Source organism: Ursus americanus, chromosome 32, assembly GCF_024610735.1.
Source record: "Ursus americanus isolate L20-20 chromosome 32, mUrsAme1.1.p, whole genome shotgun sequence".
Taxonomy (NCBI): Eukaryota; Metazoa; Chordata; class Mammalia; order Carnivora; family Ursidae; genus Ursus; species Ursus americanus.
Genome location: NC_142158.1, coordinates 23,548,125 through 23,573,514, shown reverse-complemented (window position 1 = coordinate 23,573,514; position 25,390 = coordinate 23,548,125). Strand labels below are relative to the sequence as shown.

The 25,390-nt window shown below is 38.3% G+C and overlaps 1 protein-coding gene and 1 pseudogene across 5 annotated transcripts in view; one reads left to right on the top strand and one right to left on the bottom strand.

The window, feature by feature from the left end:
• CDKAL1 (CDKAL1 threonylcarbamoyladenosine tRNA methylthiotransferase) overlaps nt 1–25,390 on the bottom strand; it is a 673,848-nt gene that overhangs the window by 473,528 nt on the left and 174,930 nt on the right. For all 5 annotated transcript variants that reach the window (XR_015722607.1, XR_006779269.2, XM_087858100.1 and 2 more), the window contains one exon: nt 13,360–13,408. Coding sequence is in view for 3 of the 5 variants with exons in the window: in XM_087858100.1 (XP_087714226.1) it covers nt 13,360–13,408 (49 nt within the window). In the remaining 2 variants the exon portion in view is untranslated. The remainder of the gene's footprint in view (nt 1–13,359; nt 13,409–25,390) is intronic.
• LOC123791038 (small ribosomal subunit protein eS1 pseudogene) lies at nt 8,995–9,774 on the top strand (annotated as a pseudogene).

The following is a 25,390-nucleotide window of genomic DNA, read 5'->3' as shown; positions in this document are numbered from 1 at the left end:
TACCATATACCTAAAATGTGGGGGTGGGGAGAGGAGTAAAGAATGGGTTCAAACTTAAGTGACCATCAACTTAATGCAGACTACTATATGCAGAAGATGTTATATACAAACCAATGGTAACTATAAATCAAAACCCAGTAATAGATATGCAAAGAATGTAAAGAAAGGTACCCAAATATACCACTAAAGAAAGCCAACAAATCATGAAACAGAGCAAGAGAAGGGTCAGAGAAAATCTACAGAAACAACCACAAAGCAAGTACCAAAATGGCAATAAATATCTATTTATCAATAATTACTCTGAATGGACTAAATGCTCCAATCAAAAGGCATAGGGTGACAGAGAAGATTAAGAAACCAGTACCCACCTATAAGCTGCCTACAATAGACACATCTCAGACTGAAAAACATCTGCAGATTGAAAGTGAGGGGATGGAGAAACATTTATCATGCAAATGGATGCTCAAAGAAAGCAGGGGAGCAATACTTACATCAGACAAAACAGACTTTAAAACAGACTATAACAAGAGACAAAGAAGGACACTATATAATCATAAAGAGGACCATCCAACAACAGGATATAACAATTGTAAATATTTGTGCACCCAGAATGGGAGCACCCAAATATATAAAACAGCTAATAACGAACATAAAGGAACTGATCGATAATAACACAATAATAGTAGAGGACTTTTAACACCACTTACCTCAATGGACAGATCATCCAAACAGAAAATCAACAAGGACAGTGGCTTTGAAACACACATTGGCCCAAATGGATATAACAGATATATTCAGAACACTCCATCCTAAAACAGCAAGTGCACATGAAACATTTTCCAGAATAGATCACATATTAGGCCAAAAAACAAGTCTCAACAAATACAAAAAGACTGAAGTCATACCATGCATCTTTTTGACAAGGCTATGAAACTAGAAATCAACTCTAAGAAAAAATCTGGATGAGCACAATACATGGAGGTTAAATAACATGCTATTAAACAATGAATAGGTTAATCAAGAAATCAAAAATTACATGAAAACGAAATGGTCCAAAATATTCGGGATGCAGCAAAAGTCATTCTAAGAGTTTACAGCAACACAGGCCTACTTAAAGAAGAAAAATCTCCAATGACCTAACCTTATACCTCAAGGAGCTAGAAAAAGAACAAACAAAATTCAAACCCATCAAAAGGAAGGAAACAATAAAGATTAGAGCAGAAATAAATAATACAGAAACTAAAAAAACAACAGATCAATGAAACAAGAAGCTGGTTCTCTGAAAAGATCAACAAAATTGATAAACCTATAGCAAGACTCATTTAAAAAATGAAAGAGAAAGGACCCAAATAAAATTACTAAAGAGGAGAAATACAAACAACTGTGACAGAATATTATGAAAACCTATATGCCAACAAATTGGACAACCTAGAAGAAATGGCTAAATTCTTAGAAACATACAACCTACCAAAACTAAAGCAGGAAAAAATAGAAAATTTTAACAGACCAATGACCAGCAATGAAACTGAACCAGTAATCAAAAAACTCCCAAAAAGCAGAAGTCCAGGACCAGAGAGTTTCACAGGCAAATTCTACCAAATATTTCAAGAAGAAATAGCTATTTTAATAGCTATTCTTCTCAAACTGTTCCAAAAAACTTGAGAAAGGAAAGCTTCCAAATTCATTCTATAAGGCCAATATCACCCTAATACCAAAATCAGATAGACACCATAAAAAAGAGAACTACAGGCCAATACCTCTCATTAATATGGATGCAAAAATCATCAGCAAAATATTAGCCAGTCAAAACCAACAATATATTTAAAAAATCATATATCATGATTTATTTAGGGAGATTTATTCCCAGATACAAGGGTGGTTTAATATTTGCAAAACAATCAACGTGATACATCACATCAATAAGAGAAAGGAAAAAAACCATATGATCATTTCAATAGATGCAGAAAAAGCATTCAACAAAGGACAGCATCCATTCATGATAGAAACCCTCTGCAAAGCAGGTCTAGAGGGAACATATCTCAACCTAATAAAGGCCACATATAACAAACCCACAGCCAACATCATACACAATGCTGAAAAACTGACAGCTTTACCCTCAAGGTCAGGAACAAGAAAAGAATGTCCACTCTTACTTCTTTCATTCAACACAGAACCAGAAGTCCTAGCCACAGCAATTAGACAACTTAAAAAAATGAAAGGCATCCAAAAACTGGTTAAGGAAGAAGTAAACTCTATTTGCAGATAACATGATACTAGATACAGAAAACCAAAAAACCTTCACCAAAAAACTACTAGAACTGATAAATGAATTCAGTAAAGTCACAGGATACAAAATCAATGTACAGAAATTGAAATTAAGAAAACAATCCCACTCTTGTCTTACTTTGCTTCCTCATTCTAGAAGCAGTGGTATTGAAGATGGCTGGTAGCTGTTATGAGTTTGAGTTGCACTTGGCTAGAAAACAATCTTGTTAGAAAAAGTAATTGGGGAGAAGGGGAACATGAGGAGAGAGGAAGGCCTCTTCTCCCTCTCACCACACATGGAGATACATCTCAATTGATCTCTAATCTTGTTTGTAGGGATTCTGTTGGTGAACACCTGGAAAGGGAAGTGGGATGGCCTTCAGATCGTACCAGCTTAGCTAGCATTGCTGACCAACTGTTGCAGGCTCTGAAAATAAAAACAATCCTGAACCAGTTAAAAAAAAAAAAAAAAAGGAAAAAAGAAAGAAAAAAGAAAAAGAAAACAATCCCATTTATAATTGCATCAAAAACAATAAAATATCTAGAAATAAACTTAGTCAAAGAGGTGAAAGATCTGTACTCTGAAAACTATAAAACACTAATGAAAGAAATTCAAGATGACACAAAGAAATGGAAAGACATTCCATGCTCATGGTTTGGAAGAACAAATGTTGTTAAAATGTCTATACTACCAATGGAATATTACTCAGCTATCAAAAAGAACGATTTCTCAACATTTGCTGCAACATGGATGGCACTGGAGGAGATAATGCTAAGTGAAATAAGTCAAGCAGAGAAAGACAATATCATATGGTTTCTCTCATCTATGGAACATAAGAACTAGGAAGATCAGTAGGGGAAGAAAGGGATAAAGAAAGGGGGGTAATCAGAAGGGGGAATGAAGCATGAGAGACTATGGACTCTGAGAAACAAACTGAGGGCTTCAGAGGGGAGGGGGTGGGGGAATGGGACAGACTGGTGATGGGTAGTAAGGAGGGCACGTATTGCATGGTGCGCTGGGTGTTACACGCAACTAATGAATCATCGAACTTTACATCGGAAAGCAGGGATGTACTGTATGGTGACTAACATAATAAAAAAATATTATAATAAAAAAAAGAAAGCCATTGGGGAAAAAAATGTCTATACTACCTTTCATCCCTCGTCATTAGGGAAATGCAAATTAAAGACACAATGAGATACCACCTCACACCTATTAGAATGACCATCATCAAAATACACAAGAGATAAATGATGGTAAGCATGTGGAAAAAAGGCAACCCTTGTGCACTGCTGGTAGGATTATAAATGGTATGGAAAACACTATGGAGGATCCTCAAAAAATTAAAACTAGAACTACCATAGGATCTAGCATATTCCACTTCTAAAAATACATCCAAAGGTGATTAAAAACACTGACTCACAAAGATATCTGCACTCCCATATTTTAAGCAGTATTATTTACAAGAGCTAAGACACAGAAACTATGTTAAGTATCCATCAATGGATGAATGGATAAAGAAGTTGTGGTATATATTCACAATGGAATATTATTCAGCCACAAAAAAATAAGGAAATCCTACCATTTGCAATTACATGGGTGGACCCTGAAGGCATTCTGCTGAGTGAACTACGAAAGACAAATACTGTATGATCTCACTTATATGAGGGGATTGAGAAGAGGAAGAAGAGGGAAAAAAAAAAAACAACTCATAATAAAAGAGATCAGATTTGTGGTTACCATGGGCAGGGGGGCAGTGGAGGAGAGAAGAGGCAACTGGAGGAAGGTGGTCAAAAGGTACAAACTTCCAGTTATAAGATAAGTAAGTACTAGGGATGTAATGTACAACCTGATGACCACAGCTAACACTGCTGTATGGCATACCCGAAAGCTGTTAGGAGAGTTAATCCTAAGAGTTCCCACCACAAAGAGAAAATTTTTCTTCCTTCTTTCCTTTTGATTGTTCCTATATGAGAAGGTACAGGTTGGCTGAACCTACTTTGGTAATCATTTCACAATACATATAAATCTAACCATCGTGCTGTATCTCTTAAACTTATAGAGTGATGTATGTCAATTATTTCTCCATTAAACTGGAGGGGAGAGAAACATCAAAGAGATCAATGCATCCAAAGCAGAATGAAAAGGGGGCAGAGCTGGAGGAGAGGAAAGTAGTGGAAACTGCAGAGGAAGCAGCCCATACCGATCCCCAGAGGTCACTGTACAAGTTTGCCTTTTACTCTGAGTTGGGGGGAGGGGTTGGAGGGGGGGGCACCACAGAAGTCAGAGTAAAGGAAGGACATGGTCCCACCTGTGTTTAAAAAAAAAAAAAATGCAAGAGTTAACATGAACGTCCAATTTTCACAGTAGGCAATTCCTCGTTAATATTTAAACAAGGAAGGATGGGGCTACATTTCCAGATAGATCAGTGGGACCACTAATAGGAAGGTTGGGTCATGGGAAGCCCAAGAGGTTCAAGCTGAAAGTAATTTCCTTACCTTGTTTTGAACAATCAAATCCAGTGAACCATTATAACAGTGTGTTATGTGAAAACTCCAGTAAGATCGTCAAACTAACAAACTATTCGACACCTTGTACCCTCCCCCTTGTAGCCCCATCCCAGAATGAAGAAACAGAAGTTAATGAAAGACCAGGACTTCATAAAAAATTAATTCCATTAATAATAAAAGGTGGCTTCAAACCCATTAAGAAAATGCATCTTTGAACAAAAAAGGAAATGTAAGTGATGAGCATACTAAAGCAGTATAATTAAAGACAAACCAAAAACATATAAAACAATTCTGAATCATAAAGCAGCAGAATCCACCTGGGGGGGGCACACTTAAGTGTTTATTTTAGTTTTAAAACCTTTAGAGGAAGAAAAATATTAGACAAAATAAAAGATACAACGGATTAAAAAATTCATTCTAGAAATAATGTACATTGAAGTATAGAGGGCAAATAAGTAAAGTTAGAATCCTACTGCTAATCTGGGGGAACCGTCAGGAGGGGAGAATGAGGCAAAGGAAGAGGAAAAGACAAACTGACACATTTAAGAAGGTGGCAAAATGCAGTGTTTGCGACACTATAATCATGTATTAACATGGTACATAAAACAGGCTCATTGTTAAAAACTAAATAAACCACAGCCATAAATTCCTGGCTTCTTTAGTTATTACGAGATAGAAGTTATCACTTATTTAATTACACCAGTGAGACCGGGAAGTATTCCCAATATGTAAAACCAATGTGCAACACCTCCCAGCATATTCAGACTATATAACTGTGGCGGTGATTACACATATTGAGAGGATGCAGAGAAGAGTCCCTTCAAAGCATATTTTGAAAATCAATAACATTATTTTACTGAAAAACAAATCCTGAAAAAGTAGACGTGCTTTTGCAGTCCAATACCGTCCCAGACGGACCACGTGACGTAGCCAAGCTCAGTTCACTTACTCATTCAGTTTGGAAAGCAGCCTCAAGGAAATCTCCACGGGCCGTTTGGGAGGTCGCTCAGTTATTAACACGTATGAAAACCACGCTGGAAATAGTTTTGCCTTCCAGTCTCAATTCACAAAAAGTTTATACTCTGAATTCGTACCAAATGCAAAGTACAAAATTCGACAGAGTGAAGATGAACAGCAATGTGTTAAGTTAGAAGGAGCTATTTGGTGAAGTACCCTGGGAATTTAGGTCAGTCTAATCCAAGACTGCATCAATTACTAAGAAGTTAAAGGGAACAGAAAATCAATTAAACTTGCAGATTGTGCCATATTGGGAAAGTCTTGAATTACCGACACTGGAGGCATTTGGAATTAGACTGAATGAAATACCAGCAAACACATTAATAACAATGAAGACCTCTTTTATTAGAGGTGGAGTGGGGAAGAAATATGACTTAATAGTAAAAACATTCTTCTAATTTCAATAGGCAATATTTACTTGCAATCATTTGTCTTAAGTTATCCAGTAGATTATTTTTACAAAGACAAGAATTTTTTTAAAGGATTTTTTGGGGGAGGGGTTTGGAGGACATAATGTACACATAGCAGAAGAAATACAGATTGATATTCCCTTCAGAGCTTTCATACAAAAAAAAAAAGGTTCTAGTGACCATGTAAACCAAGACTAAGGTGCATGAATATTTTAAAAGAAAGAAAGAAATGTAAATCTTTTAAACTCCATACATCTTCCCTCAGAATCAGTTATTTGCCTTGTTGAATTATCAAGATGATACAGAAGAAAATCCTAAATTCATTATAATCTGTTCTCTCCTAAAGCAAATGCTATGAATGGATGGAATTTTCAGGCCACTATTAAAATAGGGAAGATTCATTCAGAATAACTTGGAACTTTCCATTTTGTTCCAATCAAGACAGACACAAATGGAATACACTTTATATGGTTTTATGTTAATTGCAATAGTTAAATGCTTTGGGCATCAATGTAGCTTATTAATACATTTTTAAAACATCATTTGATATACCATAAACAGTAAGAAAAATGCAGAGAGGCCGTGGCAGAAGCTGTATGTCCAAACCCCCTTCAAAGAAGACATATGAAGAGAGCCCAACAGGAATCAAATGTGGAAACAAGACAGTGGTGGCAAAATCCTCTTGTCAGGCTGTATTCCATCTGGCCCTTCTGGGCAAAGACTCGCTTCTCCACGGAGCATTTATCAATCAGGGTCCCAGCAAAGCAGATGGCACACTGCATAATTGAAGAGGTTTTAATAAAGGGACTATTTACTAAGGTTTGGCAAGGTTAGGAAAACCAACAAGAGACAATGCAATACTCTCAGGCTGACAACAATAGGGTGCTGTTTCCACCCCTGGGCCTGAGAAAGCAAAGGAAGGGAACGGTTAGAAGAACCTGGAGAAACAGCTGAATAGAGTGGGCCACCTGACAGGCTCTGTGGCCCCCCGCTGAGGGAAGCACAAAACCAGCAGACGCTGGGAAGAAGAGAGTGAGAAAGCGTGACAAATACTGCTATCTCACACTCAAGTCACACCTCCAACCTCCAGCTGGAAAAATCCTCTCAGACACCAAAAAGCAAGGGTCCTACTGACTCAATACACACAGATCAGCATCCATGGACACACGTCAGGGTGGAGAATGGGTCTGTAAGAGTAAACAGAACGCATCCACTCATGGGCAGGACCCTCAGGGAAACACAGAGCAAGCTGCAAATACCACACAAGAAACATCAAATAGCACATTTGGCTGGAGCAAAAGGTGTACATACGGAATCAGTGGACGAAAGAGTGAAAAGGACAGGATAGAGGAAAATATCATTAAGATCACACTAAGAAGTCACACTTTCATTCGGCAGGAACTGGTAACCACTGAAGGAACACGTGCAGGAGTGTACATAACCCCAGGAAAATGGTAGCAGCGAAGTCAGATGGGAAGAAGAGTCACTTCTACCTGCTAGATTATTTCAGCAGTCTGGGTATTAAGGAGGTAGTAAGAAATAAAGAGTAACAAAAACTGATCCTGTAGTATGTCCCAGGTATCTCAAAAGTCATATCCATTTAATCCTCTCCACTTCGAACTAAGGAAACTGAGCCTCAGAAAAGCAACCTGCTGAAAGTCAACCAAGGACTAATCAACTGCTACAAATGCCACATTATTTCACTAAATGAAATATTGGCAATAGAAAGTGAAGAACAGAAGTTCACGGGCAGGCCTAGATCCCCACGAACCAGGAGATCTATGATGACTCACTTGACAGCTTCCCTACCTCAGCTTCCTTATCTGCAACTAAGAGCACCTACCAAAATTATTTCTTCCACCTCCAAAGTTCTCCTGCTGCATTACTAATACTTAATTCATCAGCCTTGCCACCGTCAAGCCAATCTGCCAGGGAACAACCCCATCAACTTCATCTTTAACTCATCCTCATTGTGGGCTCTCACATTAAATACAATTTCAATCTCCCCAGTAAAACCACTCAGGCAAAAACTCTTCGGTGAGAAGCCATCCCCAATCAACTCAACCCAGAGGTGATAGGCCTTCTGTGATATTGTAATATAACAGGAAATATATATTTGGTCTTCATCTTCAGTTCCTGATACAGGGCCCCTAAAACTCATATAATTCCCTGAGTGACAAGGGTAAAAGGAGCATTTTTGGTTACTCATCATAAGCCCCTTTCAATCATATCTGAATTTATGCTAATGAGATAACTCTTAGAGGATGGGGGCTGGTTGCCGAAGGAACCAAAGATGTAATTAGAGGGTTGGATCTTTCAGCCCCAGCCCCCACCTTTGGGAGTTCAATCACCAATGGTCAATGATTTCATCAATCATGCCTACATAATGTAGACTCTACAAAAAACCCCTAATGATGGGGTTTGGTGAGCTTCCAGGTTAGTGAATGTATTGAGGCGCTGGGAGGATGGCATAACCAGAGAGGCATGGGAGCTCCACTTCCATTACCACATAGCTTGCCCTGTGCATTTCTTCCATTTGCGTGTTCCTGAGTTGCAGTTTTCCTGAGTTCTATGACCTACTCTAGCAAATTATCAAACCTAAGTAAAGGGTTGTGAGAACCCAACTTAGAGTTGGTCTATCAGAAGTACAGGTGACAGTCTGGACTTGCAGTTGGCATCTGAAGTGGCGGGTATTCAAATGGAACTGAGCCTTTAACCAGTGAGGTCTGCACTCACTCCAGATAGAGTCAAAATTGCTTGGTATAGCCCCTTTGGCTCCCTGAGCAGCACCATGGCAATTCGGAAGAACAAACACCTTACAAAAGGCAGCAAAAGGGAGGCAAGAAGAAAGTGGTTGATCCATTTTCTAAGAAAGATTTGTATGATGTGAAAGCACCAGCTATGTTCAGTATAAGAAATACTGGAAAAAACACTAGTCACGAGAACTCAAGGAACCAAAATTGCATCTGTTGGCCCCAAGAGTTGCGTTTTTGAAGTAAGCCTTGCTGATCTGCATAATGAAGAAGTTGCATTTAGAAAATTCAAGCTAATTATTGAGGATGTTCAGGGCAAAAACTGGTAAATTAGCATGGCGTGGATCTTACCAGTGACAAAATGTGCTCCATGGTCAAAAAATGACAGACTTTGACTGAAGCACATGTTCATGTCAAAACTACCATGTCATCTATTTTGTGTTGATTTTAGTTAAAAATGCAACAATCATATTCAGAAGACCTCTTAAGCTCAGCACCAACAGGTCCAAATTCAGAAAAAGATGACAGAAATCATGACCGAGACGTGCACACAAATGACTTGAAAGGAATGGTCAATAAGCAGATTCCAGGCAGCATCGGAAAAGACATACAAAAGGGCTGCCCATCTATTCATCCACTCCATGATGTCTTTGTTAGAAGAGTAAACATGCTAAAGAAGCCCAAGTTTGAACTGGGAAAGGAAAGCTCATGAAGCTTCATGATGAAGGCAGTAGGTCTGGAAAAGCTACCAGGGATGAGACCAGTATAAAGTTGAACGAACGGACGGATATGAGCCTCTAGTCCAAGAATCTGTTTAAAATTCAGACATTTAATGGTGACAAATAAAAAATCTTATTTGTGATGTTTAAATTTTAAAAATTGCTTGGTATCAAAAACCTACACATTTGGTGTCAGAAGTATGGTCAGTATAGAAAAATGTAGTTTACCTTTAAACCTTCCATGATTTCCTATAGAAATCCCTCTGCAAGCAATTTGGCAGCCTTCAGAGAACAATATTACTACTGGCTGTTTTTTATTAGACTTTATTTTTTAGATCAGTTTTAGGTCCACAGCAAAACAGCACAGAAAAGTACAGAGCTTCCCATATACCACCCCCCTAGTTGTCCCTATTATCAACATCCTCCACCAGAATGGTACCTTTGTAACATCAATGAACCCATGCTGACACATCACAGTCACCCAAAGACTATATTACAATTCACTCATGGTGTTGAACATTCTATGGGTTTGGGAAAATATATAACGACATGTACCCACCATTACAGTATCATATAGAATAGTATCACCGCCCTAAAACATTCCTTTGTACTCTGCTGATTCATCTTCCTCTCCTTGCCCCAACACTGGCAACACTGATCTTTTTACTGGCTCTTCCTTTTGCAGAAGTCACAGAGTTGGAACCACACCGTGTGTAGCCATTTCTGATTGGCTTCGTTCACTTAGTAATGTGCATTTAAGTTTCCCCTATGTCTTCTCATGACCAGATAGCTCATTTCTTTTCAGCACTGAACAATATCCCATTGCCTGCATGGACCACAGTTCACCCATTCACTTACTGAAGGGCATCTTAGTTCTTTCCAACTTTTGGTAACTATTGAATAAACATCTTTGTGCAGGTTTTTGTGTGGACACAAATTTTCAGCCCCTCTGGGTATATGCCGAGGAGCATGGCTGCTGGATCGTATGGTAAAAATATATTAGTCTTGTAAGAAACTGCCAAACTGTTTTCCAAAATGGCTGTACCGTTTCGAACTACTACCAGCAGTGAATGGGAGTTCCTGCTGCTCCATATCCTCACCAGCATTTGCGGTTATCAGTGATCCAATTTTAGCCATACATATGAGTGTGCAGTGGTATCTTGTCTTAATTGCATTTCCTTGATGCCACAGGACGTGGAGCATCTTTTCATATGCTTATTCTCCATCTATGTATCTTCTCTGGTGAGGTGTCTGATGAGGTATTTAGTCCATTTTTTAACTGGCTTATTTATTTTCTTGTCATTGAGTTTTAAGAGTTCTTTATATATTCCGGATAACAGTCCTTCATCAGATACATCTTTTGCCAACATCTTCTCCCAGTTCATGGCTTGTCTTCTCACTCTCTGGACAGTGTCTTTTGCAGAGGAGACATTTTTAATTTTTATAAGTCCACCTTGCCCATTATTTCTTTTATAGATCAAGCCTTTAGTGTTGCATCTAAAAAGTCATCACCATACCCCAGGTCGCCTAGATTTTCTCCTGTGCTAACTTCATCACCATTAATTTAATATATATGTATATACTGAGTGCCCATCCTGGTGCTGGTACTTAAGACAAAAGAGGAGTAAGACAACAACCCGCAAGCATCCTGGAGCACTACTTCCAGAAACTCAGTCAACCACTAACACAGTGACTGTCGGGTGGGAGAGATGAGAGAAGGTACAGCACCGCGGCACGAATGCAGCACCAGACTCACAAGCACAGGCCTGGAGTGCGCCTGCGGGATGCCAGTCCCGACCCTGCCACTCGCTAGCTGAACGCCCCACGTCTCAACTTCCTCGTCTGAAGCATGAGGAAAATATTAACACCCACTTCACCTCACAGTGCTCTTGTGAAGATTAAACAACGTAATCCCGGCGAAAGGCTCAACATCGTGCCTGTCACACCAGAGCTGCACAAGAAACGCCAGCACTCACACGCTCTCCAAGGTGGGGACTCCGGTACCCAGTTTGACAAACTATTCAAAACGATCACTGCTTTACATTTTTAATCACTGTATTTCATTTTATTTTGAAATTTCAAAGACGATTAAAGTATAGTCTAATTCTCACATTCTACGATCATCCAATAAATCAAGGAGTCGAAATAAATGAACAGCATGTGGAAGGTGGCAGACACAAGCTAGCAGGAAAGTGTGTGGTTGGAATCTCAACGTGGTGACAGCAGTCCGTTTTCTTTTTTTTAAACACACAATTCCCACTTATAACAAAACAAAATTTTAAGTGAGCAGCTCAATTCATGTAATATGTCAACATTCCATTACTGGTTTTTATTTGTACTAATCTAACGGAGGAAAATGGACCATGAGTATTTAAAAATTAAACCACAGCACTGAGGATAATTTATTTCTCAGTCACTTCAATAAGAATCTGGTTCGAAGAACCATGGCTAACGAAACAAAGCATAGTTCTATTTTTCTAGTGTTAACTACAAAAATTATATTCAGAAGAATATCAAAACTGAATACTACTTTTAAAAGTACTTATAGGGGCAGTTGGCTGACTCAGTTGGAAAAGCATGCAACCCTTGAGCTCAGGGTTGTGAGTTTGAGCCCCATGCTGGGTATACAGATTACTTAAAAGTAAAAAAAAAATTTTTTTAATGTAATTTTAAATAGGGTAACTGCAACTAATTAGGTGATTTAAAAAAAATGCACATAATGTCAACTGTATCTCAATAAGGTTGCAAAAAAACCCACATAAATAAAATCATTTCTTTCTTTCCTTCCTTCCTTTCTTTATTTTTAAATTACTTTTTTTTTTTTTTTTAAGTCAGCTCCATGCCCGGTGTGGAACCCAACATGGGGCTCAAACTTACAACCATGAGATCAAGACCCGAGCCAATATCGAGTCGGACACTTAACCAACTGAGTAACCCAGGCGTCTCTCATTTCCTTATTTTAAAACTGATTAAATTATGTCTTCCTGATCTGAAACTCAAATGAAGTCTATTTCACACAAAAATAAAAATGAGATTAAAAAAAAGGGACTATGACCTGATTCATTTATAAGCCAATCAAATATATGCCTCCTGTATTAGATTGGTCAATGCATGAATCAGTCAAGGACAAAATGCTATAATTTTATATGTAAATAAATGTTAAGTGATATTTTTATAATATAGTTCAAACAATACAACAGTTCCCCCTTCTTATCAGCCAGAGGATACAGTCCAAGACCCCCAGGGGATGCCTGAAACTATGCACAGATAGTATCAAACCCTGTATGTACTGTGTTTTTCCCTATACATACATAGCTACAATGAAGTTTAATTTATAAATGAGGCCCAGTAAGAAATTAGCAGCAATAACTAATAATAAACTAGAAAAATTAAAAGTACAGACTGCAATAAAAGTTATGTGAATGTGTGTGTGTCTCTCTCTCTTAGTGTCTTACTGTCCTATATTCACCCTTCTTGTGATGATATGATGGGAAGCCAGGTGACCAAGGTAGGCATTGTGATGTAGGATTAGGCCACTATTGACCTTCTGATGATAAGTTAGAAGGAGGATCATCTGCTTCTGGACATAGGATGACTGTGGCTAACTGTATCCAGAAAGCAAAACTGTAGGTAAGGAAGGGGGGACCACTATATACATTTGCTTATCCCACTTTCAACAATTACCTTTAATTGTTTCTTCCACAACTTCTACCACTCGATCTATCTGTTGAACCTAAAAAGAAAACAAATTGTTAGACAAGCAATTTACATGGATAAGAAACATTAATTTGTGTTTACCCTTCTGCTTGAGTCAGTGTATCACATTTTCCAAGCACACAAATATAGGTTTTCTTTAATTAATGCATTGGGAGATACTATAAAAAATATTCTGTATTAATGTTTTGTGTTACAGTGAAGTATGAAATTACCACTCTCCTGTCCTCCAATGATAACTGAAGAAATCGTAATACATTTAAATAAACTGCCTGGAGTTCTGTTAGCATACCCTATCAACATAAACTCAACACATACTGAGATATAAACTGACGTTTAATTAAAACATGTCTCTTCACACACACATTCTCTTCTTTGCATTCTTCAAGAAAAATGGCATGAAATGACAACCTACACAAAAGGACATGCTGGTATTAAGGAGATCTACCCCAAATTCTATGCTTTATTATTCTAACATGGAAGCCCCTTTTTAATGGATGTCTACCGTGTGCTGGGCACTGTGCTCAGGTCGATGGGATACAAAATCAAATAATAACAGCTCCTACCCTAGACACCATGGGGTGCCATGGAACACAGAGGAAAGGTAATAAATTGTGACTGAGTAACCCAGGAATGCTTCTCAGGGAACTAAAGGTGACTTTTCAGGGCTAAACTGGATTAAGATAGGAGAAGCCCACTAAGGAGACTGAGTTACAGTGGCTAGAGTATAGAAGGAAAATGAAAAAAGCAAAGATATAGTGCAAGAAGCTAAGGGAAGAGAGAAAGTCAAAAAAGAATGAGTCATAAGTTGATATTACTTATGCCTTAAAATCTTCGAATCATTGCTTTATTACAGAAGAAAGATATGCTCACTGAAAAAATTCAAAGAAATTAGAAATATAAAAAGGAAATAAAGTAACCCATATTATCCTACATCCTCCATTTCCACTCCTAAGATAACCTCATAATAGCTCAATAAGTAGATACCAAGACATTTCCCAATGCAGAACATTTATATATACCTCTGTTCTGTCCTTTTTTCTTACAAATTATGAGATAAATAGGTAAACAGATAGATGAGAGAGAAAATAACAGACCTGTGTCTTTATTTTTTCTTCTATACAGCATCAGTACTCATAGGTCTACTTCATTTATTTTACTAGCTGCCTAGTATCTCATGTATAGATATACCATAACGCATTCACCCATTCCCCAACTGATGGACCCTTATGTTATTTTTAATCTTTCATTATTATACAATGGTGCTGCAATGAACTCAACTGAGTAAGAACCTTTTAAAAAGTGCAGTGGCAAATCTCTTTTAAATATTACTTTGGCCTCAGTATGTTATGGGAATTAAGGAAAGACTTGTGAGAACACAACTGGATTCGGCTCTGCCTCTGACCACTCAAGCCCAGCATAATGGTAGTAGTTGCACTAACTTGAGAAATCACCAAAGGCAAAGTAAATCTCTGTTGGATCTTAGGTCCCAAACAAACTCACCTCACTGGAACCACTAGTTTCTAGTTTTATGAAGAGAATTCCTGTGGCTTCCTTATAGAATGTGATCAAAGCCAGAATAACAGAGTTCAAAGAGGAGGAAAGTACCCAATAGGGTCAAATGCTACAGAAATAATAAGTTAACATAAAGACTGGAATATATATGCCTGACTTAACAATAAGGGAGTTAATGAACTTAGGGGAAGCAGTGAGTTCATAGTAATGAATCATAACTAAGAAAATACAGCAAACAGAGACTATTTCTATAGACAGAAGGGGGGAAAAAGGAGACACGGGTAGGACAAGGAAAGAAGATTTGGCCAAATTTCCCAGTGAATGGGGATGAATGACCAAGATACCAGCTGAGGATACAAGACGGTGAATAAAAGTAGTAGAATAGGAGAAAACCCAACGGTGGAACGAAAACATCAAAGTATTCTAGGCAGCTGGATATCTATTAGCTCAAAGGGATCACTGCATCCAGTCTTTTAGCACACAGACTGAGAAAGAAGCAGGATCCCTAAAAAAGGGTCAGAATTACTTGGAGGAGGAGCAGTTAAAAAATTACAAAGTTGAGGGTTCGCTAAAACTATAATATTCTTGGAAGAAAACATATTCATAAATGTAGGTGAACCTTAGGTTAGATGGTAATATTTCAGATATTACACCAAAAACACAAATGAAAGGAAAAAGGTAAACTGAACACCATCAAAATTAAAACCTCTTGATACATCAAAGACACCACCAAGAAAGTAACAAGACAACACAGAAAATGGAAGACCTTTTTGCAAATCATAAACATAGTATGATTCAGATTTGTATCTAAAATACACAACTCAATAATAAAAAGACAAATCATTTAAAAATGGGGGAAAATGAGCGATTCAGTCGGTTAAGCATCTGACTCTTGATTTTAGCTCAGGTCTTAATCTCAAGGTTGTGAGTTCAAGCCCTGCATTGGGCTCCATACTGGGCATGGAGCCTACTTTTAAAAAAATGATAAAATAAAAATTAAAATTAAAATGGGCAGGGGCGCCTGGGTGGCTCAGTCAGTTAAGCACCTGACTCTTGATTTCAGCTCAGGTCATGATCTCAGGGTTGTGGGATTGAGCCCCGCATCAGGATCCAGGCTCAGCACAGAGTCCACATGAGACTCTCTCTCTCTCCTTCTGCCCCTCCCCCTACTCACATGCTCTTAACTCTCTTTCTGTCTCTGAAATAAATAAATATTTTTTTAAAAAAATAAAAATGGGCAAAAGATCTGAATAGACACTTCGCCAAGGAAGACGTACAAATGGCCAATAAGCATATGAAAAAAATGTTCAATATCATTAGCCAATCAGGGAATGCAAATCAAAATCACAATGGAGGAATAGGGAGCTATTGTTTAATGGGTCTAGATTTTCAGTTTGTTAAAATGAAAACATTCTGGAGGTTAATGGTGGTGATGGTTGCACAACAGTGTGAATGCACTTAAAGCCACTGAAACACACCTAAAATTAATCAAAGTAGTCACTTTTATGTTACATATATTTTACCATAATGAGATACTACTTCATACCCACTAGGATGGCTACATCAAAAGGACAGACAACAACAAGCATAGACAAATACAGAGAAACTGGAACCCTCCTACATTGTTAGTGGGAATGTAGTAAAACAGTGCAGTTGCTTTGGAAAATAGTCTGGCGGAGCCTCAAATAGCTCAGCAGAGTTACAACAGGATCCAGCAATCCTAGTTCTAAGTATACACCCAAGAGAAATAAAAACATATGTCTACATAAAACCTTATACACAAATGTTCATAGCAGCATTATTCAAAATAAGCAAAAGGTAGAACCTACTCAATTCTCATCAACTGATGAATAAACAAAACGTGGTAAACCCATACAACGAAATATCATTACACCATAAAGGGAAAGATAATATACAGTAGCGCCCCCCCCCTTATCCATGGTTTCATTTACCTGCCAACCAGAAGCAGATGGTCCTCCCTCTGGCATATCCTCAGAAGGTCAAGAGGAACCTAACACTAGGTCACACTGCCTATATCATTCATCTTCATCTCATCACGTAGGCATAGTATCATCTCACATCATCACAACGAGAAGGATGAGTACAGTAGGATGACTCCGGTACATGAAGATACTTTGAGAGACACACCACATCACATAGTACATTACGTGACACACTGCCTTGCATAATACTTTTATTATAGCCGCGATTACAACTGTTCTATTTTATTAGTAGAAATTGTTAATCTCTTACTTCACCAATTTATAAATTAAACTTTACCATAGGTATGTACATATAGGAAAAAAACAGAGTATATAGAGGGTTCAGTACAATCCACTGTTTCTAGCGTGCACTGGGGATCTTGGAACACATCCCCCAAAGATAAAGGGGGGGGGGGGCTACTATATGTAAAACAGTACTGAAAGAAGCCAGACTAAAAAAAAGTCCAATACCGTATGATTCCATGTATATGAAATGGCCGGAATAGGTCAATCTTCAGCAACAAAGTAGATTAGTGACTGCCTACGGCTGGCAGTAAAAGAAAGGAGACAAACTGCCAGGGAGTGCTGAGTTTCTTTTTGGAGGGATGAAAAAAATTCTAAGATTGATTGTGGTGATTGTGGCATAATTCTGAATATATTAAAAACCATTAAATTACATACATCACATGAGAGCACTGTATAGTGTGTAAATTATAGCTCAAAAAAGCTGTTATTACAAAAGTAGCAATATGGGCCACCAAGGTGGTGCAGTCAGTTAAGCCTCTGACTCTTGGTTTTGGCTCAGGTCCTGATCTCAGGGTTGTGAGATCGAGCCCTGTGTCAGGCTCCACGCTCAGCTCAGAGTCTGCTTAAGACTCCTTCACCCTCTCTCTCTCTCCCCCCGGCCCCTGCGCGTTCTCTCTAAAATAAATCTTTTAAAAATAATAGTAATAATACAGGTTGAGGGTGGTCAAACATTCTAATGCTGAGGTCATGAAACTCAAGGAAAAACTGAGGAAATATTCCAGATTAAAAGAGCCTAAAGAAACCTGACAACTGAATCCAACTTTGCATCTGGGTTCTTTCTTTCCCTTTAAAGGACATTATTAAGACAATTGGCAAGAGCTGAATAAGGTCTGCATGCTAACTTATAGTAGTGTATCTATGGTAATTTCCTGACTTTTGTAATTATACTACAATAGTATATGAAAATATCCTTGTTTTTGAAATATATGTGAATTCTGAAGTAAAGGGGCATATGTTTGCACCTTATTCTCCAAAGGATCAGAAATGTGTGTGTGTGTGTGTGTGTGTGTGTGTGTGTGTGTGTGTATAAGAATTATAAGCAAATTTGGTAAAATACTAACATATGAGGAATCAGGGTAAAGGGTATATGGTAATTCCTTTTGTTTGCAACTTTCCTATGATGTGAAATTACATCAAAACAAAAGCTTAAAAATATGTGTGTGTGTGTGTGTGGTGTGTGGTGTGTGTGCGTGTGTGTGTGTTGAAGAAATACATTTTCTTTTACACTGATGGTCACACAGAATTTGCTTGAAAGTATGCAACAAAAAAATATATTCTCTGATTTTTTTTAAAGTACTTGATTACTTTATGGCAATGCTTTATGGTACTTTATAAAATACTTTACGGTTTGCTTTATGGTAGAAAAATCAATGTTCCCTATACATAATTTGATCTCTGCAGAGTGGTGTGGAGGACTTCTAGGACTTTAAGAAGGAGGGTTTCCTAAATATTAAGACAAAGAAAAAAACAGCATTGGATTACAAACGCACAAGGGGAAAGCTCAGTGAATGACTTAAAAGAAAATACTGTGCTGTGTCCACTTTTAGTGAGGAGGATATTGGAGGAAGTGGTGGGAGAAAAAGAAAGCAAGGGAAGCAGAGAAGGAAGGGAGAGAGGAGTCAGGAGAGGGGGAGTTAGAGGAAGAGGGGAGTTAGAAAGCAAAAAAAAAAAAGCACACGTGGGAGGCAGGGAGAGAAGAAAAAACAATCACAAGAGAACAAACTCAAGATTCACACACAGTAATGAAGAATATATTGAATTCATTCTGGAGAGAAAAGGAAAGCTGTTCTTAATTAATACTATAAATTGCAGCCCTGAATACACAAGAGCTTAGTTTCTGGCATATAATTCAAATAAAATAAATAAAACAGTATCTTGTGTCCTTCAGGCACTTAGTTATAAATATACAGAAAAAAAAAAGACATGCAGTATATTCTATTACTGACTCCATATGTTCTCGGCAATGAAGAAAGGAGTTAGTGAACAAACAATTCATAAATAACATTAATGAGTCACTCTGCTGCAGAACTTTTAAAAGAAATCCATAAAAATATTTTATTCGGCTATCATGAACTACTCCAAATTTATAACTGAACACATATTGAAGAAACAAACCTGTACCAAGTCACCTAAAGCAAATAAAAGTGCTCTTCTGAAATTCCCTAATTGTTCAGAGCAGTGCTACTCAACAGAACTTTCTGCAACGATGGAAATGTTCGTATGCTGTGCCGTCCAACATGGCAGCCACGGGCTCCCTGTAGCTACTGCGTACCTGAAATGTGGCTACTGGGACTGAGAAGCTAACGTCTAATTTTAATTACTTTAGACAGTCACACGCGGCTACTGGCAGCCGTACCAGCAAGTGCAGGTTTAGGGTATGGCTAAGACAGCTACCCAGTTTGCGGCAATTTGTTACGGCAGCTCTAGGAAACTTAGGCATATCTCAGACACAATTTGGCCAACTAGGCTAAAAAAAAGAAAAAGTCCAGTCAGGGAGCAAGCTGATACTGTTCTATAGTCAGAGGTTCTGCTTTAGGATACACTTGGTAGTATCTTTTTTTTTTTTTTTTTTTTGAACAACCAGCAGCTAGATACCATAATGACTAGTAGTACCACAGTGATAGCTAACATTTCTTGAGCCATTACTATGTCCCAGGCTCTGTGCTAACAAGTCACCTGCATTATTACATTTAATCCTCACCACATTCCTAGGCAGTAGGTACTATTGCTATTTCTGAGGCTAAGGGAACCAAGAGACAAGGATATCCACCTGAAGTCTTGCCAAGGATTTTTAGTAGATCTTATCGAGGGTGGCACATTTCATGAATTTTCCTTTGCCTATACACATGGAGGTCATTACTAAATGATCACAGAATGCTATTCAACTAAACCTGGACTTTCAGGAGGCCCCCATAACAACTACTCCCCCAAACCTTCCCCCACAAATCACCACTGGCATACATGCATTCCCTTGACAAATATCTATTAAGCACCAACAAAGCGCAAAGCACTGTTCTGGGGATATAACAGTGGAAAATACAAAGTCCCTAGTTCATGGGCCTTACATTCTAATGGTGGGTGCGGGGGCAAACCATGGAAATAACTGAAAATGTTCATTTCTGGTCAAGACAGATGCTATGAGGAAAATCAAATCTGGGAGTGGCCGGAGGTGGAGAGAGCCATTTTGCTGCAGAGGCCCACGTAAACCTCTGAACAGGCAGCATTAATCCTGGGACCTGAACCCTAAGACAGAAGCATCAATGTGAACTTCCAAGGGCTGAGACAGAAGTGATGGTGACTGAGGGGCAGAGCGACAGGAGAGGAGGTCAGGTAATGAGAGGAGGAAGGTTAGGTGAGTCATTGTACCTCACGCTGTGTAGTTCAGATCCTATTCTACCTGCACAAGGAAGTTGCTGTGGGGTTAACAGAACTATTTCAACAGCACTGCTCAGGGTAACTCTATAGAAAACACATTAAAGACTACCGTTCACCTACATTTCTCTATTATTTGGTCTGAGTCTTTTTCTTACTTGCACAGATCTGGCTGGGATTTTACTATTTCTAGACTTTATCCCAAGACACCTCAAATCCTTTTAGAAGAGAGGTTAATATATTATAGGTACACATTAACACAGATCCAAAGGAATTCTCTCATGGGTTCTCTTAATTTTGATTGTATGTAAATAGGACAACCTGTCATTACCAATCTAATTAAGAAATATCAGACTAAAACCTCAAAACCACCTAAAAACTCTACCAGCCTTAAAAAAAAAAAATGCCTTTCTTTCTATCTCTGTGAAGAACTATACTATATAAAGTCTGTCCATCAAATGTAGGTCCGAACTTTTCACTTTTACCATATGGGAGTTTAATTCAATAATCGGCACCTGATAGGTTAAAGTTCAATACTGACTTCTCTGTAAAAAAAAATAAAACATTTTTCTCTCTAAAAATTTTTCTTCAAGCTGTGAAGGAAAGTCCCTACCTCTATACATGGTGTTGTAAGAGAACTCAATGTCCCAATCTCTAAAATTTGGGGAAGTCCATAGCAGTCACTAAGCTAACCCTACTAGAAAAAACACCAAATTCACAAGCCTGTGAGCGAGTTTGCTCGTGAGGTACACAAAAGAATACTAGATGTTACGTGTGGTTTAACTTCTTGAACAAAAGTTTCTCATTTCCCAGTATAGTTTTATCTTCTTTCATCTCTTCACTGAGAAAAATTCTTCCCCAATGGTAGAACAGCCCTTTCATCAAAAATTATATGGCGCACATTCCACGCATCACTAAAAGCTAATTTGCTACCTGAACGGTACCAGTTAGTGACTAACACTCAGTAAGAGATAAAATTTACTAATTGACAGATAAGGCCAGGCTAGATGGATGCCAAGCAAAATGAGTATCTGTACCAGAAACTTCTTCCTCTTAAATCCAATTAAAATACCTATAAAACTTCCTGTAGTGGAAAAAAATCAGCTCTTTCAGCAATCACCACAAAACTCAACACGCTAAGCACTAAGTACAGAGATACTTTCAGACATTAGAATATTATAATCAGATTAAGTAATAGGACAGTATTACAAAGTAAAAAAAAATGACTTTTAAAGTGATACTAAAGTTAAAGAGAGAGTAATAACAGAACCAAAGCACAAATGCACATGAGAGATGTAGAACATCAAGTAATAAATACTGCCATCTGTCTCAGGCAAGATGTTCAAGTCCGAAACCCCAGAACCTATGAATATGTCCCTTCCCTGGCACACAGGCCTCGCTGATGGGATGACATTAACCTGGATTCTCTAGATGGGCCCCATCTACTCACATAAGTCCTTTCTTCCCTGCCTGGGATAGAGAGAGAGACACTGAAAAAAAGGTGAGTGAGAGAGAGAGAGAGAGCGCGTGAGCACTGCTGGCTTGAAACATGGAAGAATAGGCCCCAAGTCACGGAATGTGTGTGGCCTAAAAAAGCTGCAAAAGGCAACAAGAAAGACTTTCTCACAGCGCCTCCAGAAGAGAACGCAGCCCTATCAACACCTTGATTTTAGTCCAGTAAAACCGTGTCCAACTTCTGGTCTCCAGAAATGTAAAATAAGAAATAAACGCTGTGTATTTATTGTGTATGGTGTATAAGCAACTATATTTGTGCAATTCGTTATATATGTGGCATACAAAACTGATGCATTAATTAAAAAGAGTGTCAGCATCATGAAACAGGGAAAGAAAAATTTAAAAACAAATGCTGTGGGGAGAACCAGAACAATACGGGAAAAATTAAGTTAGACGCATACCTTATATTTAACATTCACTCAACAAATACTTATTGAGCCAGACACTGTACTAAGCACTGAAAGTAGTGTAAAATAGCTTAAAATATAAAATAATAATAAACAAAGTCCCTGGCTTTAAAGGAGTGTCCATCAGAGTAAAGTACAAATAAACTGAAAAGTTGAATAAATCCTTTTTAAACTTAAAAAAAAAAAGTTTAAAACACAGAGAGAGAAATGCATATTTTATCAGACCTGTTCTGAGTTCCTGGGAATATAAATTTTAAGTTTGGAAACCACAGAAGAATCTCATTGCTGACTCATCACTCCCCCGCCCCAAATTTCTGAGTTTCTAACATATCCAAAATTTTAAAAGGCAATGAAAAATGATAAAAAGACAGACAAATCTTCCCCTGTGTTAAAATAGATTGGTTTCCTACTGTTCAGTTGTAGGAGTCGTTTACATATCCTGGATATAAACTATTTAGGAGATAAGGTATTTTGCAACTATTTGCCCCCAGTCTGTGGCTTGCCTTTTCATTTCCTTAACAGTATCTTTTGAGAAGCAAAAATACTTAATTTTGATGAAGTCCAACTTATCAACTTCTTTTCTTTCACATCCTAAGAAACAGTTGTGTGTGTGTGTGTGTGTGTGTGTGTGTGTGTGTGTGTGTGTGTGTGTATGCAGTCTCCTAAGAAATAGTTTCCTAACTCAACTGCACCAAAAGAGAGGGGAAGGTGGTAAAAGATTTGAACACCTTGCCAAAGATCTACCGACGGCAAAGAGGCACATGAAAATACACTGAACATCATCAGTCAACAGAGAAAAGCAAATTAAAAACCAGAGAGAGATATCACTACACAGCTAGTGCAATTGCTAAGGTTAAAATACGGGCCGTACCAACTTTCGGTGAGGATGCGAAGCAAATGGAACAGCTGGTGCAAAACAAAATGGTATAGCAGTTCTGGAAAATACTCCGGCAGTTTCTTAAAAGGTTGAGCAGATGTTTACCGTATGACTAGAGGCAGTACCACTCCCGGGTACTGATCCAAGAGAATGCAGACACGTATGCATGAATGCTTACAGGAGCTTGACTCTTAAGAGCCACGATGATAACACAAATTTCTATCAGTTGGTGAATAAACTGTGGCACATCCTTAAAGTGAAATAATTCTAGGCAATAAACAGTAACAAACCATTAATAATTACAACAACAGGGATGAAAACTGAATGCATTAAGCTAAGTGAAAAAATCAAGAGTACATATAATTCCATTTCTATGACATTCTGAAAATGGCAAAACCATAAGGACAGAAGTCAGAACAACAGTTGCCAAGGACTGTGGGTATGTGTGTTTGGTGGGGGGAGGGGATGGGAGGCTCAACTACAAAAGGACACAAGGGAACTTTCTGGTACAATGGAAATGTTCTGTATTGTAATGTTATCGTGCTCATACAACAGCGTACATTTGTCAAAATTAATCAAAGTAAATTTCTTTATTAATTATGCCTCAATAAATCTGACTTAAAGTAAGAAAAAAATCAGTACAAAGAACATACAAGAAAATAATTAACAAATAATGAATACAGGGCATAGAGAAGCAACCACCAGATCACACTGCTTCTAATCGTCACTTTTCCAGGCTACACGACTCCCCAGTCTTTCACCCCGTCCTACTGGGTCTGGCGTAAGGAGCTTGCACTGCAAACTCCTTCTCTCCTCTCACCCTAGCCTATTTATCATTCATCTGCATTGCTCCAAGCTATGCTTCTTAAACTTACCGCCCCCCGCAAATTACACTCGGGTCAAGGCCCACTACTTGCCATTTCTCTCCCTTCCAGGTGCCCTTATGCACACATGCTTTTCTTTAGGTATGTTTTTGCTTCTGATGAAAGCCTTTCCTCCTCTCTCCATCAAACCACTATTCAGGCTTTCGAGCCCAAGTCAAGGACGGCTTCATCCACTGTGTGCCCATAGGAGTTTATCCCTCTGCACATTTATCATGATTTGTGCCTCTCTTCAGACTTCACAGTTTTTAGGGGAAAGACAGTTTATTCATCTCTGTGTCTCTAGCAAATAGCTCTTTTTTTTTTTTAAGATTTTATTTATTTATTCAACAGAGATAGAGACAGCCAGCAAGAGAGGGAACACAAGCAGGGGGAGTGGGAGAGGAAGAAGCAGGCTCATAGCAGAGGAGCCTGATGTGGGGCTCCATCCCAGAACGCCGGGATCACGCCCTGAGCCAAAGGCAGACGCTTAACCGCTGTGCCACCCAGGCGCCCCTCTAGCAAATAGCTCTTGTTTCAGGCACACACATGTGCTCAATGCTTATTCCACCAGCAAGTGAATAAAATAAAAATTAAAACAATAATAATAATAATAATAATAATAAAGCTAATAGAGAGAGAGCACTTACTATATGGCAGGCACCAAGCTAACCACATGACATGTATTAACTGATTTAACCCTTACAAAACTCAGAGTTAGGTTCTATTATCATCGCCCATCCAAAGAGGAAGAAACTAAGGCACAAGTGACTTGTCCAAGGTTACAGAGCTAATAAGTGGTGCATCAGGGATATGAACCTATGCAGTCCAGCTCCTGAATCCATGCTCTTAACTACTAGGATACACTACTTTTTACTTTTTTAAAAAAATATTTGAATAATTGAAGAATGTGTACACATACAGGTAAAATTAGAAAAGGCCACAAAAGAAAGAAAGAAAACAGATCTAAGAAGGTACAGACATCAGTGGGCTTTTAAATTTACATGTCATTCTGTTAAGATAGTGCCTCTCTGATAATTACAGGTTAAAAAAAAGGGTAATATAATAAGATGACATAAAGTAGAGAAAAACAAGACGACCCAATTTCTCAAGTTTTGACCTCAATATCAATGCCACGATTACTGTGACATTGTTCCACTTCATGAA